Source organism: Siphateles boraxobius, unplaced genomic scaffold (assembly GCF_051911475.1).
Source record: "Siphateles boraxobius isolate OS27281-9 unplaced genomic scaffold, OSU_SipBor_1 130, whole genome shotgun sequence".
NCBI lineage: Eukaryota > Metazoa > Chordata > Actinopteri > Cypriniformes > Leuciscidae > Siphateles > Siphateles boraxobius.
In genome coordinates, this window is record NW_027508734.1 from 44308784 (window position 1) to 44327927 (window position 19144).

The following is a 19144-nucleotide window of genomic DNA, read 5'->3' on the forward strand; positions in this document are numbered from 1 at the left end:
TCAATTTCTCTTGTACGTTGATATAATAGACGCTGGCTTCTTCTCCAGCTCAGACTTCGCGTGCAGCCGTGCACGAGCGCAAAACCTCACAACACCCACCCCTGTCGGTGATTGGTTGGAAGTTGGAACACTATTTATTTTGGTTTTGAGTGGTTGGTGAACCCAATTGTTTTTGTGTGCAGATCTCAGAGCCTAGGCTGCCTAAAGAGACACGTTTTTTTGACGGCCTACTTATGGGGCGGCCAGCTAGCGGATCGTTAGAAAAGATTAGATGAATGTGATCATTTATTTTTGGGCCTGAAATCGCTGATACAACATTTAATCCTGAAGTTATTGCTGATTTTCCTTTCTGCTCAATAAAAAATTGACAGACTGAAACCTTTATTTTCGATTTTGGAAAATGTTTTTATTTCTTTTAGTGAATTGTTTTCCATGAGGATTTTTATTTTCGAAATTTGTTCGAAATAAAAGGTTTACTTGTCAGCTTTTGAATTTTGTTTTAGGTCAGGCAAAACTGGCCATTTACATGAGCAGAAAAAAATATGGTTGAAAGATTGTCAGGTGAAGATGTAGTAATGCTCTCTCTGCCAAGGTATGTTCAGAATGGCATGCCACATTCTATTTTTAAAAGAAAAGTAGTATGCTTATGCATTATTTATACTTTGTACAATATGTGAATCGTCTTTATTCATGAAACGCCTGCATGATCTACATTTTCCAGAATTTTCTGTTTAAGACGAATGAACCAGGAGTGATATCCTTTACCATATTATTTATTGACTTATTTTAAGGATGCATTGAAATGATCAACAGTAAAGTGACACTAAAGACAATACATTAGCCACGTTTCCACCGTCGGGCAAAACCATTCTCGTTGCTTAACCGTTCCATTCGGTGCTGATCCGGCCAAGTCAGTACGGATATGGTTTAATGTTCCACTCTGATACAGGCTGATATGGAACTCTGTAATACAAATGCGTCAGCCATTACCTTGGTAACACAAGAGTATACAGACATTATGAGATGTAAATAGCTACACACAATGGAGGATGATTAGATTTTTTTATTTTTTATTATTATTATTAACTTGTGTTTGCGTCTCTCAAATAGCACACTTGGCCAGCTACAGAGAAACAGCCAGGCAACAGACAAGTGACCATCATGATCCTGAATGGTGACATCACTGCACGCATTTTTACCAGCACTGTTAGCCAAGCGTGCTGAGAATTCCGGGCAGAGAACGGTTTGTAATCTTTCCATGCCAAACCAAGCTCAAGGGGAAATACAACTGGAACAACCATTCCTTTCATAGTACTGTTCGGCCCGACGCTGGAAATGCGGCTATTGTTAAAGTCTCAAATAAATGCTGTTCTTTCTTTTCATCAAAGAATCATGAAAAAATGTATTACTGTTTCCACAAATATATTTCAACATTGATAATAAGAAATGTTTCTTAAACACCAAATCAGAATGATTTCTAAAGGATCAATGGCTGCTGAAATTCAGCTTTGCCATCTCAGGAATAAATTAGAACAATAAATAAATACCAAACAGTTTCAAATTTTAATAATATTTCACATTGCAGTTTTTACAGTATGTTTAATCAAATAAATATTAATAAAACATTTAAAAATCTATTTAAAAATATTTACATAATAGGCAGCAAAGTGTATATGGTGCACAGTAAGCATTATGATAGTTTTCCATTCTGAACACAATCTTCATGTCTTGCTCTTCCTTGCTACCCAGTTTACTGGGACAAACACCAACACACACTACACACACTCCTCTAATTCTGTTTCTTTTGAAGCAGCAGCAAGCACTGACACACACAAACCGTTCTCTTGAGTTCAAAGCTCTCTCTGTCCATGCCGATGGCCAAACAGATGTTCCCTGTCAGTTAGCCAGAGATACCCTGCACAATAACACAGGAGAGAGTAAACACTTCTAGACCTGTGTGTGTGTGTGTCTGCGTGCGTGCGTGCGTGCGTGCGTCTGTGTCTGTGTGTGTGTGCACGTGTGAGGAATCAAAGACTTAGAGACAGAAGCAGAGAGCGACTGAGATGTACACAGAAGGGATTACTGTACGTCAGAAAAGCAGTAAGAGGAGACACTGACGGGTTTTAGGATTGCTGTGTTTCTGTGTGTGTGTGTGTGGTTGTGTGTTTGATCCCCACTTAATCCTGTCTCAGTCTCATCTTATAACACTTTCCCCGACAGCCTCCATCACAGTGGCTTGGCCTGACCGATTTTTGCATTGTGTCTGGGTACTTCACAAATCCTCTACTTAATTAACAACCCATTGATTTCTCTCTCTATTCGAACTAAAGGCAAAAGTTAAAGGATTTTTCTGTAACTTAGGGCGGTTTCCTCACAATTTGAATCTTTTACAAGAAACATGATTTCTTTTGGCTTCACACAATCCTGTTGAGCATTTGACCTACAATGTAGTCAAATATTACTTGCTATGTTGGATTTAAGTCTGTGAGGGACTTCCAGTCCTTACAAAAAAATAATCACATTATTTTGTTTTAAAATATATAAATTATTAATTATTATTATTTAAAAATACATACTGTTTATTTATTTTGCATGTTTTGAAAAATGCTTTAGTTCAGTCATTTAGGTGTTCTTTACCTAATTAATTTCTGAAAATGTATTATATATACAGTATAATAATTCATAGAATTAATATTTTTGTCCCCTGTTTCCCAGCGAGTTGTGATGCAATCGTGTGCAATATTGTTGGTTATTTAGCTAAACAGGTAGTTTAGGGCATGTATCAAAATTATAGTATTAAAGTTGATTCTTGGGAAATTTATTGGAAAAACATAAAAGATAAATCAAACAAAATTTTGAGAAGGGAGACATGCTGCAAAATCAGTTATTATTTATGTATGAACACGTTTGAATATGCATATAAACAATCAGACTAACGGAAATGAAATCAAAACTGGCTGATGATGGAGAGAAAATAGCTGTGTGTCAGATGGGAGAGATGAAGATGGGAAATATAACAGGTGTGCTATGAGGATGATGAAGGAGGCTCTTTATCTCGCAGCAAAGCAGCTCACAGTGCCTTTTGTGTGTTGAATTTCATATTTACATTTTTTACTATTCATTGTTAAATGCACACTGCCGTTCAAAATTCTAAAGTTTGGAGTCTGTACGATATTTTGTTTTTTATTTTATTTTATTTTAATTTATGCTTTTATTGAGTAAGGATGCATTTAATAGTTTAAAATCTCTGAATCATCAGAGAGTCCTGAAAAAAGTTTATCTAAGTTTAAAGCGGCACAACTGTGTTCAACATTGACAATAATAAGAAATGTTACTTAAGCACCAAATCAGCATATTAGAAGGATTTCTGAAGGATCATGTGACACTATATATTAAAATATATGAGGAAAAGAGACTTTAAAAAAATATTTAAGTTACATTTTAGGGCGAGATGGTAATATCCCTTGCTTTATTTATTTAAATATTACGACCTCAAACTTCTGAATGGTAGTGTACATTATTGTTATTTCATAATCTGAGTATAGGTCATTATTCCCATTTCTAAGGGTTTAATTGCATTTCATCCAACCAAAGAGGCATTTTCCATACGATATTTTTAGAATACCACTTTAATCTTGTTCAGTTACTACTTTATTCTTGTAAAAGGCCTGTTATGGATTTATTTTCATGTTAAGCCTGCATTCTTGGAAACAACATTAATTCTTTAAAACAACATAATAAAATAGTATCCCACATTTAGCACACAGTAATTAAAAATGTGAGCAATACCCACACTGCAAAACAGTTTGGGTACTATGCTATTCTTTATTCTTCTAATTTCTGAACACAACCAAAGTCTCAAACAAAGCAGGAGCACTCCAGCTACCATGAGTCTTTAGGATTTGATTTAACATAAGCTCCAGCGTCTTTGACTTCAAATGACTGTGGCAGGATGAAGGAAACGTTCATGCTTAATTTAGTGAAATCACATTTGATTATCCAGACAGTTAAGTTTTCCTATTACGGAGAGTAATTTCTTTATGAATAGTATTCCCTGGCTGAGATCTCTGAAGCAGAAGAGTTATGCAAGAGTCACAGCATTTTAAAAAATTTTCAGAGAAGTTAGCCTACTCATGTAATGGTTTGTAATGTTGACATTTATATGCATAAGAAGTTTTATAATTGGTCACATTAGGGTTTCTAGGTCCCTACTGTGTCATCCAATACTTTCCCAGTGGTGCTATAGAGTCACTCAGGGTTGTAGCTAAACCCTTTGCTCTGAAAAAGTCTTTGTACATGTCATGTCTGTGGCTTTGTATTTAAACAAGGATATTACCCTTGCGTAACCTTTGTAGGAGTCTATTACAAAACTTAATCCTAAATGTCACTCACAATTCTCTCTTTCCTTCTTTTGACCTATTCCCATTTCAGAGTGCTTACAGTTTGTTAGTTTTTTATTACTTTTAATACAATGATATCCTTTTAAATTCTTTGGTTTGCAATGTTAAATTATAACCACTACTGGCACATATCAAAATATTTGATAGCATCACTGTACCACAGTGGCGAGGCTAGACATTCAGTCAGTGGACCTTGGCAAAGTAAGTTGGACCAATGGCTACAAGAGCTGCTTGTGGTCTCAGCCAACCCAACACTTCAGCACAACTTCTCCATTCAGCTAGGTTCATCAACCATAACCATAACTTGCTTTATACAACATTAGGAAGATTAGACCCTCCTATCAGAGCAGGCCACACAACTCCTTGTCCAAGCTCTTGTTCTCACCAGACTGGACTATTGTAATGCTCTTATAGCGGGCCTTCCGGCATGTACTATCAAGCCTTTGCAACTGATCCAGAATGCAGCAGCGAGGGTGGTCGTCAACAAGCCGAAAAAAGGCCACGTCACACCTCTCTTCATCAGTTTGCACTGGCTGCCAATAGCCGCTTACATCAAATTCAAGGCACTGATGCACACAAGACAACCATTGGCTATGCACCAATATAACTAAACTCACTAGTTCAGACTTATGCACCCTTCAGAAGCTTGCATTCTGCAAGTGAACGACGCCTCGTAGCGCCATTCCAAAGAGGCGCGAAATCATTCTCACGGACCTTTTCCTGGACTGTTCCTGACCTGCCTATCTCAATTCGAGCAGCTCAGTCTTTAGCCATTTTCAAAAAATGTCTAAAGACACATCATCACACCTGACCAATTAATACCAACACTTACCTTTTCTATTCGATACTATTCTATCTGTTTTGTTTAAAAAATAAAAACTTGCTATGTGTACAGTGCTAGACTAACTGAGACTTGTTACAGCACTTGTATACTGTTGCCCTCTTGTTGGTCTGATTGCTTCTATTGTTCGCCTGATTTGTAAGTTGCGTTGGATAAAAGCGTCTGCTAATTTTTTTATGTAAATGTGCTATCAAATTACATAATTTTACAATATATGGGATAAGAATGATTCGACAGTTAAGATTAGTTAAAAATGATTTATTGTCAGCTAACAGTTTCATGAAAACAACTAAATCCATTCGTAAAGAAAATAACAAATGAACAGAATAAGAAAAATAAACGAAGATAAGTAATCATAGGTGAAGCGTGTGTAATGCTGAGCAAGGCTTAGCCTTCTCCTGGCCACACATTTGAGACTAGCTGGGAATTTTCTCACTCAAACCACTGCCTGCTGCTGCTTCTGATTGCTTTTAGAGGGAAAAACTGCACATATTTGCTAGTCTAGGGACAGGTTTCTCTGTAATAATTGCATTTTGGCAATTTGGCAAATGACCCCATACGTACCTGTGTTTGCACTATGGAGAGTGTCAAAGGTTTCTATTTACAACGTGTTGATTTCTTGAAGCAGTGGCCAATCAGAGGTGCTTAAGTCCGAATCCACTCATCGCTCAAAGCACCAGAGTTTATATCCAGTGCTGAGTTCAATTCTCGCAAATCCTCTCATTATAAAAAACAATAACATTTTTCATGCTTGACCATGTACACGTTGCAAAGTCTTGCGACTGACATCTGGGGTGGTGATGGCGCAGTGGATAAGTCACATCCCTTTGGTGTGAGAGACCCGGGTTCGAATCCACTGTGAGACACCAATGTGTCCCTGAGCAAGACACTTAACCCCTAGTTGCTCCAGAGGTGTGTGACCTCTGAAATATAGCAATTGTAAGTCGCTTTGGATAAAAGCGTCAGATAAATGAATAAATGTAAATCTGTTAAATTCATGTATTTATTATTGTCTCGTAGGCCTATATGCATGATTTTTTTCTCTTTTCACACAAGTTTAGCTGTACATAAGGTATTATTTCCACAGAGCGCTGTACTATTTATGTGAAAGAAAAATTGTGACATTAAACTTTTTATTTTTTAATCTTTCTTTTTTCCCTTCTTCACCCCCTGTGTCTTTCCTCCTCTCAAATCCTCATGGATCTCTCATTTCTTTACGGTTTTCTCACTCTCTTGCTTTGTTCTTTTGGTTTCTTAAGTAATTTTCTGTAGAGGATGTTTAAAATAGACTTGAAGTATTGTTCTCTAATTATTTTGTGTTGTTCAAATTTAATGGAATAGCTCATAAAAAAAATTAAAATCACTCAACTGCTGTTTATGCTGTTTCAAACTTCCTTTCTTTCGTGGAACAATAGGTGTAGTTTTAGAATATCCTGAAAAGAATGGCCAATGTTATGAAACTGAATAGAGGTACATGAAATTGGCCATTTATAAGTCATTGTAAACTAATCTTTCTTTTGATGCAGATATCATTGAATCCTTTGACTGATATATTCTTCAAACCTTTTTCTTTTGTGTTGTATGGAAGAATGTAAGTCATACATGTTTAGAACAAATGATGACATAACTTTCATTATTGGGTGAACAATCTGTTTTGACATTGTTTGGATCTGACCTCTCCACAGATCAATTCCTCTTTTGATTTCCTAATTTTTTTTTTTTGGGGGGGGGGGGGTGTAGAGATCTAATGTTGATTGATTATTATCCTTGATTTGTCAGTATAATCGTTGGTAAGCGTTTCTAGCTGAAGGTGAGAATTTTCAGCTTGTGGATGTACAGTTTATTTCCCATTGAAATGTGCTGTAAGAGTTTGTTTCCAGAAAGAAATAGCTCTATTTTGTATAAATTCTGTCTCTATCTCACTTTGTTTCTCCAGGTGACCCCCTCGTCTAAGATTGTGGGTGATCTGGCTCAGTTTATGGTGCAGAACTCTCTCTCTCGGGCTGATGTGGAAGAGAGAGCAGACGAGCTCTCCTTCCCTCTGTCTGTTGTAGAGTTTCTGCAAGGACACATTGGAATACCACACGGAGGATTCCCTGAGCCCTTCAGGTCAAAGGTGAGATCACACTGTTTAATGAACACTGATGTAAAACTGCAATGATATTTCTCATAGAAATGTTCCTTGGAGAATTCAGGTTTTTTTTTTTTTTTTTTTTTTGTCATTACATTCAGTCATTTAGCAGATAACTTTTATCTAAGGCACCTACAAATGTGGACAAAAACAAGCAGGGTTTTTTTGTTTTGTTTTTTGAGAATGCTGTTGAGAGTGACAGTAGCTTTGTTTTTGAATAGTCTCTAGCCACACATATAGAGAAAGAGTGTGAGCGATGAGAAAATAAAATAGGTGAGAGGATGCTATAAAGTGAGAGGCAGTTCATAAGATCAAGAGAATAGCTTTGTGTGAATCCATCACAAAGTTTGTGTATATGTGTGAAAGACAGGATAAGAGACTAAAGGTTTAAGGCTGAGTAAAGCTTGTCACTTGCAGGCTCCTTGTCACTAGTGTCTGTGTAGTTTCCTCCTCCTTCTGCTGAAAGACTTGCTGAGAAAAGAAACCAGATTGATCCACTATAATGCAAAAACACACACATCTACAGTCATATGGTCACAGAAGAGACTTTTGCTTTATTTTTTAAATTGTGTCACTGAGGAGTGAGGACAGATGTCCTGCTTTTTGCAGTTGGGGGCAAATTAACTTTGATTCCCTATTTCTCTGGCACACACACATAAACAGACAGACATACCCTTTTGAAGCACTCTGAAGTCCAAAAATGAAAGATAAAAAGCTGTTTATCAGCACTGGCAGCATTTCCCTGTAATAGAGCTCAACGTGTGGCCTCACTGTAACAGAGAAAAATAGACAGAAAAAGACAGAGACTGATTTTACCCTTTCATATAGCGACTTTAATTCTGTGTCTTAGTAGGACAGATAAAAATATAATAAAGTCTGAAAGTCAATTAAACTTTGTAAGTGTGACTGACATTTGAAGACTGCTTTAATTAACCTTTTCTCACACAGATCCATGAGGTCACTTACTTTAGCTGATATTTTTGAGTAGACAAAAATATGACTGACTTCTCCACCAGGCAACAAGGATTTTTCTGATATTGGTATCTATAAGTGTGATCATTGACATAAATGTTCCAGTAATTACAACAAATCCAACGGATATACTTTGTGTCTTGCTCAAGTTGCTAAGTAACTAGAAAGATTGTTGATAGTTGTAGTTATTCCACATAGTTCCGCTTCTATTAGCATTTATTAGCTTTATAGATTCAATATGACAATAGTACAACCAAAAGTTATTCATTCAAGATCGCCATGATCTTGAAAAAATGGCACAACAATCTGCATTAAAAACATAAGAAATCAGATGGTGATGTATGTCAAGTTTGTTCTCCGAATTGAATCCATCTAAAAGAAATAAGCACTGATTACTTGAATGTTACACTTCATCAATGGCCATTCCAATCAGGTGCTTCCGGCACACGTGTTGAAGCATGTTTCTTCAATTTTTAGTTTCCTACAAGCAACAAGCGAAGTGCCCTTCTGGAAATCCAGTAAATATCAGCCCGTCAGATTTAGACTTTCTACTTTACGAAAGTGTTTCCAGTTTAGTGTGCCATACACATCAGACATTTAGCAAACGGAGAGTGAGTGTAAGCGTGACACCATATTTAAATTTTTGACAGGAATGAAGAATTCCATTGCATTCAATGGATTGTTAAGCTGACAAACGTATTTCCGAAAAAAGTCTTTCAGTAGACAAAAACTCGAAATAGTTTTGAAAAGTTGTGAATTTTGAAAATTACATGATCTAGGACCTTTATACAGTGCGTGTTGATAGACTGAAAGTCTATCCCTCAAAGTGTTCATCCGTATTCCATCTTTTGCACATGGTTAAGACACTTTCTCATGTTGTATCACTTAATTAGAATAGACAGCAATGTTATATATAGTTATATTCTGCATGGATGCTTCATCTCTAAACATTATGCTAAAAAAAATTATCCTCAGGGTGCCATTGTTGTTCTGTTATATCCAGATACTAAATACAAGAAGACACAAATAGCTTCCTAACACTAACTTGGGGTGTTACCCATAATGCACTTTAAGATGGCTAACAATACTATGTCCTCTGACCTGGGTATCCATACACCACCACAGTCCCAGGCATGGTCAACATATTTGTCTGTGGGTGTGTTTGAGATACATTCATCATAATTGGTTGGAAAAGGTTGTGCTGCAGGGCTTGCAGTGACTCTCAAACATCAGTGGCTCTATCTCTCCCAATCATCCAGATAAACTCAGGTACATTACACACCACTGGACAAACACTGATAAGAATGAGCAATCTTCTCCCACTGCCGTACACACGAAACACACACTTTTACACGCACAAACAGGTTGAAATGGAAGAAATACAACAACAGTCTTAATGATATGATCAAAACATGTCATGCGGCGTCATGTCGAGCAGTCTGTACTCTTACAATCGTTTTAGATAGAAAAACACAGGCACAACACAAACATCCATCATATCTTTCTAAATATTTAAAGTGTGTATTTATGTCTATATAGTCAGTTAGAAGCAGCTTGAGGGGATAAAACTCTTTCCCTATACGCATTCGGTTTTAGTGACGTTAGCAGACACTTCAATTAAACATCGCTCCAGTCTCAATCCTAAGGGCAATTAACCATTCTATCTTTAGAAATCCTTCCTACCACACACTCACACACATATTCCAGGCTTATAAATGGCCTGAAAAGCTGTCAAATTAATGAAGAGTGACTGAATGAAGCGTGGAGCATCTTTGAACTGCAGCCACTGTGACTAATAGAATTGGTGAGCCCTCTTTTGTGTCTCATGCCTCCACCAAGGGAAAAGCCTCTAAACCCTTTCCCGGCAATCCTCGGGGAGCTCCTTCATACACTAATCAGCATGTTTTATGTATTATTTAAAATGCATTAGCTTGGCTGAATGTGCTAATAACTGAATCATCTAGAGCAGATACACTTCCGCACTTAATAGAAGGAGCAGGGCGATCATGGGAGGGTATGTCACATTTAGGATGCACAAGTTTAAGGTGTGCAGAAAGATCTGGATAACACTGGCACGACATGCTGATGACATGAGACGCTCATCAGACATGATATTTTGTATGATGCAGACAGTGATGCCGGAAAGAGCTTTAGAGTGTGCGGGTTATGATGTCACTATATAAAACGACTGAGCTCATCAATATTAACGGAGTGTCAAGTCAAGTCAAGTCACCTTCATTTATATAGCGCTTTTAACAATATAGATTGTTTCAAAGCAGCTTTACATAATAGGATAATTATGATTATTAATAATTTTGATAATAGGAAATGAATATAACAGCAATTGTTTTGGCTTTACAGCAGCTCTTGAATAAAGTTATTGTCTAGCTAAAGTTAGTTTTGATTGATTTACTTCCGTCGCAACGTTCATTAGTTATTAACTTAGGGCCCCTCTAACACGACACCTTTCTAACAGAAAACCCTTAATGCAATCCGGCCACTCATTTGCACAAAACAGTGCCTGGTGGCTCAAGAACGCAAACCATGAAATAGGTTCCAAGGTACAAGCCTTGAAAAATTTATAATGCAGAATTTTTTATAGCCTCTGTGTAGCCACATGAACCGGAATTATCCCAACGTTTTATCTGTACAGAGGTAAAGGGAAGGGAAGGAGGCCTTCACAGGGGAGAGACTAGTTGACACTTCAGGACTACGTTGTCGTCGTGTCCAGGCGCAGGTCCTTCATCAGATCCGGATACAACCTGGATCTGGCGGACTGCAGTAAACCTTGAGATAAACAGGGAGACTAATATTAGAGTAGACGCCATCCTACTCATGATGTAAAAAGTACATCAGGATTTATGGGAAGTGTTCCTGGTTTCGGCTGACCTAATCTATGCAGCCTAACATTGAGTTATAGAAGTCTATAATGTGTTATGTATGCTAGGTCAAAGAGATGTGTTTTTAGTCTAGATTTGAACTGACAGAGTATGTCTGCCTCCCGGACAATGTTAGGAAGACTGTTCCAAAGTTTTGGTGCTAAATAGGAAAAGGATCTACCGCCAGCAGTCGATTTTGATATTCTAGGTATTATCAACTAGCCGAAATTTTGAGATCGCAATAGATGTAACGGACTATAATGCGTTAAGAGCTCGCTCAAGTACTGGGGAGCTAAAACATTTAGTGCTGTGTAAGTGTGTAAATTTATACGATGTTTAATAGGGAGCCAATGCCGTGTTGACAGAAACGGGCTAATATGGTCATACTTCCTGTTTCTGGTAGGAACTCGAGCTGCTGCGTTTTGGACCAGCTGTAGTTTGTTTATTAAGCGTGCATTACAATAATCTAGCCTTGAGGTCATGAACGCATGAACTAACTGTTCCGCATTTGTCATTGAGAGCGTAAGATGTAATTTAGATATATTTTTAAGATGGAAAAATGCGGTTTTACAGATACTAAAAACGTGATTTTCAAATGAAAGATTGGTATCAAAGAGCACACCCAGGTTCCTAACCGACGACGAAGACTTGACAGAGCAGTCATCAAGTCTTAGACAGTATTCTAGGTTAGAACGTGGGGAAATTTTTTGTCCAATAATTAGAATCTATGTTTTTTCTGAATTAAGTAGTAGGAAATTACTAGTCATCCAGTTTTTTATATCAGCTATGCATTATGTTAATTTTGTGAATTGGTAAGTTTTGTCAGGGTGTGAAGAAATATAGAGCTGAGTATCATCAGCATAACAGTGAAAACTAATACCACGCTTCCTTATGATATCTCTTAAGGGTAGCATGTACAGAGTGAACAGCAGCGGTCCTAGTACTGAGCTTTGTTGTACACCATACTGAACTTTTGATCGATAAGACATCTCTTCATTTACTGCTACAAACTGATAACGGTCAGATAAGTATGATTTAAACCATGCTAATGCAATTCCACTAATGCCAACATAATTTTCAAGTCTATTTAAAAGAATGTTGTGGTCAATAGTATCAAATGCAGCACTAAGATCAAGTAACACTAATAGAGAGATACAACCACGATCAGATGGTAAGAGCAAATCATTTGTGACTCTGATGAGAGCTGTCTCAGTACTATGATATGGTCTAAATCCTGACTGAAAATCCTTGCAGATACCATTTCTTTCTAAAAAGGAACATAGTGGTGGGGATACTGCCTTTTCTAGTATCTCTGACAGAAAAGGTAGATTTGAGATCGGCCTGTAATTGACTAATTCTGTAGGATCAAGTTGCGTTTTTTAACAAGCAGTTAAATCATAGCCAACTTAAAAGTTTTGGTATGTATCCTAATGACAAAGATGAATTAATGATATTAAGACGAGGATCTATGACCTCTGGAAGCATCTCTTGTATGGGAGCATACATGTTGTCGATTTGGATGATTTAACAAGTTTAGAAAATTCACCCTCTCCTATAGCAATGAATTAATCAAATTTTTCCTCAGGGAGACTACAATGCACTGCCTGGTGCGATCCTGTATGGTTGCATAGTTATAATTTTCTCCCTGATATTATCAATCTTGTAAGTAAAGAAGTTCATAAAGTCATTACTGCTGTGCTGCTTGGAAACGTCTGGGGTTGAAACTTTGTTTTTCGTTAATGTAGCCACTGTTCCAAATAAATAACCTAGGGTTTTGTTTATGTTCTTCTAATAGGGTTGAAAAATAAGCAGATCTAGCAGTTCCCTTTCAGGAACGTCGAGCTGCGTGAAACGCTGCGGGAACGCCTCTTGCGTTGGACGTCATGAAGCACGTATGGAATCAGCCCAATGGCGAGACGGAACGTCACGAGTGACGTCATCGACCAGGAAACTAGAAAGCACACCCCTGAACACAATGGCGACAGCTTCTGTTGTCTTCAGCAAGCGCTCTGTGTGTGAATCTGTCCCTGTGTTTTTGTCTGTTCTTAGTGATTGCTAGGCAGGAGTTTTTCACTTAAAAAAACTATATATATATTCACATATATCAGTATGACGAGCGAGCAGCAATACAGAAAGTGTGTTCCCCCCTGTACTCGTTTTCTCACGGGTGGGGATACACACGATCTGTGTGTTGTTTGTTTGGGAGTGCAGCATGCCCAGTCAGCTCTCGAGGGGGCTGATTGTGAGCATTGCGAGCGTTTTCCATTAAGAACGCTCCGCTCCCACCGATCACTCTTCGAGGACAGTGGTTCGGTTCGCGCTCCCCACGGCTCGGGTCCCGCTTCTGTCGAGGCAGAGCGGCGGCGCCTGTCGTGGGGATCGCAAATGGATCTGTCAGCGGGGTTGGAGACGGGCTCTGCCTTATCTCAGCCTTTACCTGCCAGTTCCAGTGCCTCAGTTCGGGGTGTGGAAGCACGCATTGCGGTTTCTTCCCCCCAGGCTGAGGCACCAATACTGCAGCTATCCAGTTTTGAGGAGATGAATGTTGTCAGTATTGAGACAGGGGATGTTGAGGACTCGTCACCTCATTCCCCTGAACACGAGGAGCTTATGGAGGTGCTCACTCGTGCTGTGTCAAAACTAAGCATTGAGTGGCCAGCTGTTAGGCAGGAATATGTTTCTAAAAGCAAGCTTGACGAACGATTTTTGCCTTCCCGCGTTCAGCCTCCACGGCGTTGCCTTTCCTTTTCTTCCCGATCTCCACACCGAGGTGTCGAGGTCGTGGAAGAGACCCGCCTCTTATCGTGTGTTTAGCCCCCAGACTTCCACATATTCTAATATATCGGGGGCTAAGTTATATGGTTATGGGGCGATGCCCAAGGCGGAGGAGACTCTAGCTAGCCATCTTTCTGCTGAGTCTTCCTCGTCTCTTAAGAAACCAGCTTTACCCACCAAGCCTCTCAGAAATACTTCGGCTCTGGTGGGTAAGGCTTATTCGGCGGCTGGTCAGGCTTCGGCGTGTCTGCACACGATGTCAATATTTCAGGCATACCAAGCCGATCTTTTAAAAGATATGAGTGAGAGTGAGGAGGTCAGCACTGACGTGGTTCGAGAACTGCGTCAGGCTGCAGATTTATCTCTGTGTGCCACCAGGGAATCGGCTAAACTAATGGGCCGTTCTATGGCAGCCCTGGTGGCCGCAGAGAGACACTTGTGGCTTAATCTGTCTGATATGAAGGATAAAGAGAAAGCTTTTCTTTTGGATGCTCCACTTTCTCCATCTGGTTTATTCGGTGATGCGGTAAACAAGGTCATAGATAAATTTCAGGAAGAAAAGAAACAAGCTGCAGCTTTTCAAAAATTCCTCCCACTTAAAGTTCATGTCCCAGGGTCTGCTGGGCGAGGGCAGACCAAGCCGTCGACTAGCTCCTCACATAGGGCGCAACAAGGCAGAGTGTCGCGTCTCGTGGCCCCCCTTCTAAACAGTGGGAACAGACGCGACAGTCTCAGGCGAAGCCTTCTAGTGGTAAGACTGATCTGAGGACAGTCATTATGGCTAGGAAGGCTTCGTCTAAGAAGTCCTGACGCTACTGGTGTCAGGATGCTGAGGGTGGTCCCCACCGTGAGAGGGAGGTGTTCACCGCTCGAGAGGCTGGTACCCTTAGTAGATTTTCTGGCAGAGTGGAAAAGTCTTCCAAAAATATCTCAGTGGGTTCTGCATTCGATAGAAAGGGGTTATGCCATTCAGTTCAGATCTCCTCCTCCTCGATTCAACGGGGTCCTGCCCACCGTGGTGGGCCCCGAGCAGGCTCTGGTAATGGAACAAGAGGTGAAAACGCTCCTACAAAAGGAGGCTATAGAACGGGTTCCTCCTCCCAGCGAGGAGTCAGGTTATTACAGCCGATATTACATCGTTCCAAAGAAGGATGGGGGGTTGCGTCCAATTTTAGATCTGCGCCTATTAAATCGTGCTGTAGCCAAGCTCAAATTCAAGATGCTTACGCTAAAGCAAATCGTGTCACAAATCAGGTCCGAGGACTGGTTTGTCACGATAGATCTGAAGGACGCATACTTCCACATCTCCATCCTTCCACAACACAGGAAGTTCCTGAGGTTCGCTTTCGGGGGCGAAGCGTACCAATATCGTGTTCTTCCGTTTGGTCTAGCTTTATCTCCCCGCACGTTCACGAAGTGCATGGACGCAGCGCTAGTCCCGCTGCGGCTCCAGGGCGTTCGTATACTGAACTACATAGACGATTGGTTGATTCTCGCCCAATCGCAGCAGCAAGCGGCTCGGCATCGAGATGTCGTCCTCGCACACATCAAAAAATTGGGGTTGAGGCTGAATGCCAAAAAGAGTGTTCTATCTCTATCACAGATAACATCTTTTCTGGGGGTACTATGGGATTCTGTGGCAATGCAGGCTCGCCTGTCGCCTGCCCGCATCGCTTCGATTCTCTCAGCTGTAAAAAGAGTAAAGCTAGGCCAGTTGCTCAGTGTAAAGCAGTTCCAGAGACTGCTGGGTCTGATGGCAGCAGCGTCCAGTGTTATACCCTGCGGCCTGCTGTACATGAGACCATTACAGTGGTGGCTCAGGACCAAGGGGTTCTCCCCGAGGGGAAACCCCCTCCGCGTGATCAAAGTTACACGGAGTGTTCTCCGTGCTCTGGTCATGTGGAGGGATCCTTGGTTTCTGTCCCAGGGACCTGTGTTGGGAGCTCTTTGTCGTTGTGTAACGGTAACGACAGATGCTTCCCTCACAGGCTGGGGGGCAATCATGAGTGGTCGCCCAGCCCAGGGTCTGTGGGAGGACCATCATCGATTTTGGCATATAAATTGTCTAGAGATGTTGGCAGTGTTTCAGGCTCTGAAGCACTTCCTGCCAGACCTGAGAGGTCATCATCTTCTTGTCCGGTCCGACAACACATCGGTGGTCTCTTGCATAAACCATCAAGGGGGTCTGCGCTCTCGCCCGTTATACAATCTGGCTCGCCGGATCCTTCTATGGTCCCAGGGGAAGCTTCTCTCATTGAGGGCGATTTATCTCCCGGGGTATTTAAATCGGGGAGCGGACATCCTGTCGAGGCAGGGGCCGAGGCCCGGGGAATGGAGACTCCACCCCGAGGTGGTGGAGCTCCTTTGGATGCAGTATGGTGGTGCCGAGGTAGACCTATTTGCGTCCAGGGAGACATCACACTGTCCACTGTGGTTTTCTCTCAGTCATCCAGCCCCGCTGGGGTTGGGCGCTATGGTGCAGGCGTGGCCGAGGTCACGCCTGTACGCCTTTCCCCCGATTGCTCTGCTCCCAGGAGTTCTGGAGAGGGTTCGCCGGGACGGGGTCAGTCTATTATTGGTAGCCCCGTTTTGGCCGGCCCGATTATGGTTCACGGACCTAGTGTCTCTTCTAGACGGCTCTCCTCTGGAGATTCCGATCAGGAGGGACCTTCTCTCTCAGGCGAGCGGGTTGATACTTCACCCCCGCCCAAAGTTGTGGAAGCTATGGGCTTGGCCTCTGAGGGGGCCCAGCTCGTAGGGGCTGTTCTCTCAACCGAGGTTGGTGAGACCATCCTTAATTCCAGAGCTCCTTCCACAAGGAGGTTATATGCCTTGAAGTGGAGGCTCTTCACTTCTTGGTGTGGAGAACACCTGTTGGACCCAGTTAACTGCCCAGTGGGTGCAGTGCTGGAGTTCCTGCAGGAGCGTTTCTCCTCAGGGCTATCCCCCTCCACACTAAAGGTGTATGTGGCGGCACTTGCTGCTTACCATGTCCCTTTCAGTGGAGTCTCTCTGGGGAGACACCCATTTATAACTCGCTTTCTTCGTGGTACTTTGAGGCTGAGGCCTGTAGTCCGCACGAGGGTGCCAGCATGGGACTTAGCTATCGCCCTAGAAGGTCTTTCCCTAGCTCCCTTTGAGCCTATTGAAGTAGTTGCTGATAAGTTTATTACTTTGAAGACTATTTTTCTCCTTGCCATTTCTTCTCTTAAGAGAATCGGAGATATTCAGGCTCTCTCGGTTGCTCCTTCGTGTTTGGAGTTTTCACCTGGGATGGTGAAGGCTTTCCTCCACCCCAGGCCAGGTTATGTCCCTAAGGTTCCTACCAATGTGGCCAGACCTATAGTTCTGCAGGCCTTCTGTCCTCCTCCTTTTACATCATCTGATCACGAAAAACTTAATCTGCTCTGCCCTGTTCGGGCTTTAGATGCTTACGTCCACAGAGCTGCCCTGTGGAGAAAATCAGAACAGCTGTTCGTTTGTTTTGGACCACCTAAGAAGGGGTCCCCAGTGTCTAAGCAGAGGATGAGCAAGTGGGTGGTTGAGGCCATCTCACTTGCCTATGAGTCGGTTGGTCAGCCTTCACCTTTGGCTGTCCGAGCTCACTCTACCAGGAGTATGGCGGCTTCCAAAGCCTTATTGTCAGGAGTCTCCTTCCAGGACGTTTGTGATGCGGCAGGCTGGTCCTCACCGCATACTTCCGTCAGGTTTTATGACCTAGACCTCAGCTCCACCCCTGGGGCTTAGGTGCTTTCGGCTGAATTTAATCTTTGATTCACACAGTCGGTCACTTGCTCTTATGGCGACGTGGGTATTAGCGTTCCCGCAGCGTTTCACGCAGCTCGACGTTCCTGAAAGGGAATGTCCCGGGTTACGTATGTAACCCTAGTTCCCTGAAGGAACGAAACGCTGCGTGTCGTTGCCATACTCCCGTTATTCCCTTGATCGACTTGCTTCAGACTTTTTCCAGAAGCTGTCGCCATTGTGTTCAGGGGTGTGCTTTATAGTTTCCTGGTCGATGACGTCACTCGTGACGTTCCGTCTCGCCATTGGGCTGATTCCATACGTGCTTCATGACGCACAACGCAAGAGGCGTTCCCGCAGCGTTTCACGCAGCGTCTCGTTCCTTCAGGGAACTAGGGTTACATACGTAACCCGGGACGTTTTTAAGGCCTCTCTGTACACAATCGTGCTCTCTTTCCATGAAATGCAAAAAAAAATTGTTTCGGTTTTCTTCCAGTTGCGCTCCATTCTTCTGGATCAGAATAGAATTAGAACAGTCTTCGACTGTTTTAATTGTTAAAACTATTTTATTTTTTATCGTACTTTGATGATACAATGTCAGAATTTAACTTTTTGGTTAATGTATCATTTAATATTAAAAAAATGTTATACAAAAATATCTGAGTGAACATTAAATTGAATCTTAAATATCAAAATGTCAAATCCACACTAAAGGCCTACAAGCCTATGCCAGCATATCTGCACAGGTCATCAATTCATAAATAGTAACACGGCAAAGGTTTAGTAACATGACTAGAAATTACTGAGCAACCATGCAACTTTTTAATATCAGGCATTTTAATGTTTAGATGCTGTTTACACTAATAGTTGCAAATCGTGAAATATTCTATTTACACTAAGTGAAATAAGTGATAGAGTCTATTTACACTATGTAAAAATAGCAGTATTTTCTATTAGTTTATTGTGACTTGTGACTTCTATTGTGACTTCTATTAGTGGCTATAAAGTCTGACCAAGTGCAAATAGCCCACTTTGTTGGTAGAAGCTATTTACACTAACTCCGCCCACCAATGTCTGGTTGGGCCAGACAGAACTACAAAAAACACCGGAAATTTGTCAGCCACAGTGACGTAGGGAGTAAGGTGAGTAGCAGATTCTTTTGACGCGAATCCACCTTTTGCCGAGCTCGTTCTGCTCCCTTTTCCCATCACATATCAGATTGGAAAGGCATTTATTTTCAATAAATATGAAGAAAATATGTGAAAAGTTGAATTAAAGTGGCTAACGGTTATTTAATGCTGCAGTCCGTAACTTTTTTGGGTTAAAGATTATCCAAAATAATAATTATAATAAAAAACGTAACCAGCCAGTGTTCAAAAATATCTTCTTACCTTAGCTCGAT

The 19144-nt window shown here is 41.1% G+C and overlaps 1 protein-coding gene across 2 annotated transcripts in view; it reads left to right on the forward strand.

Moving 5' to 3' along the window:
* The window catches only part of pcxb (pyruvate carboxylase b), a 273773-nt gene that overhangs the window by 226099 nt on the left and 28530 nt on the right, over window positions 1–19144 (forward strand). For both annotated transcript variants that reach the window (XM_077229559.1, XM_077229560.1), the window contains one exon: window positions 7178–7357. In XM_077229559.1, coding sequence (XP_077085674.1) covers window positions 7178–7357 — 180 coding nt within the window. The remainder of the gene's footprint in view (window positions 1–7177; window positions 7358–19144) is intronic.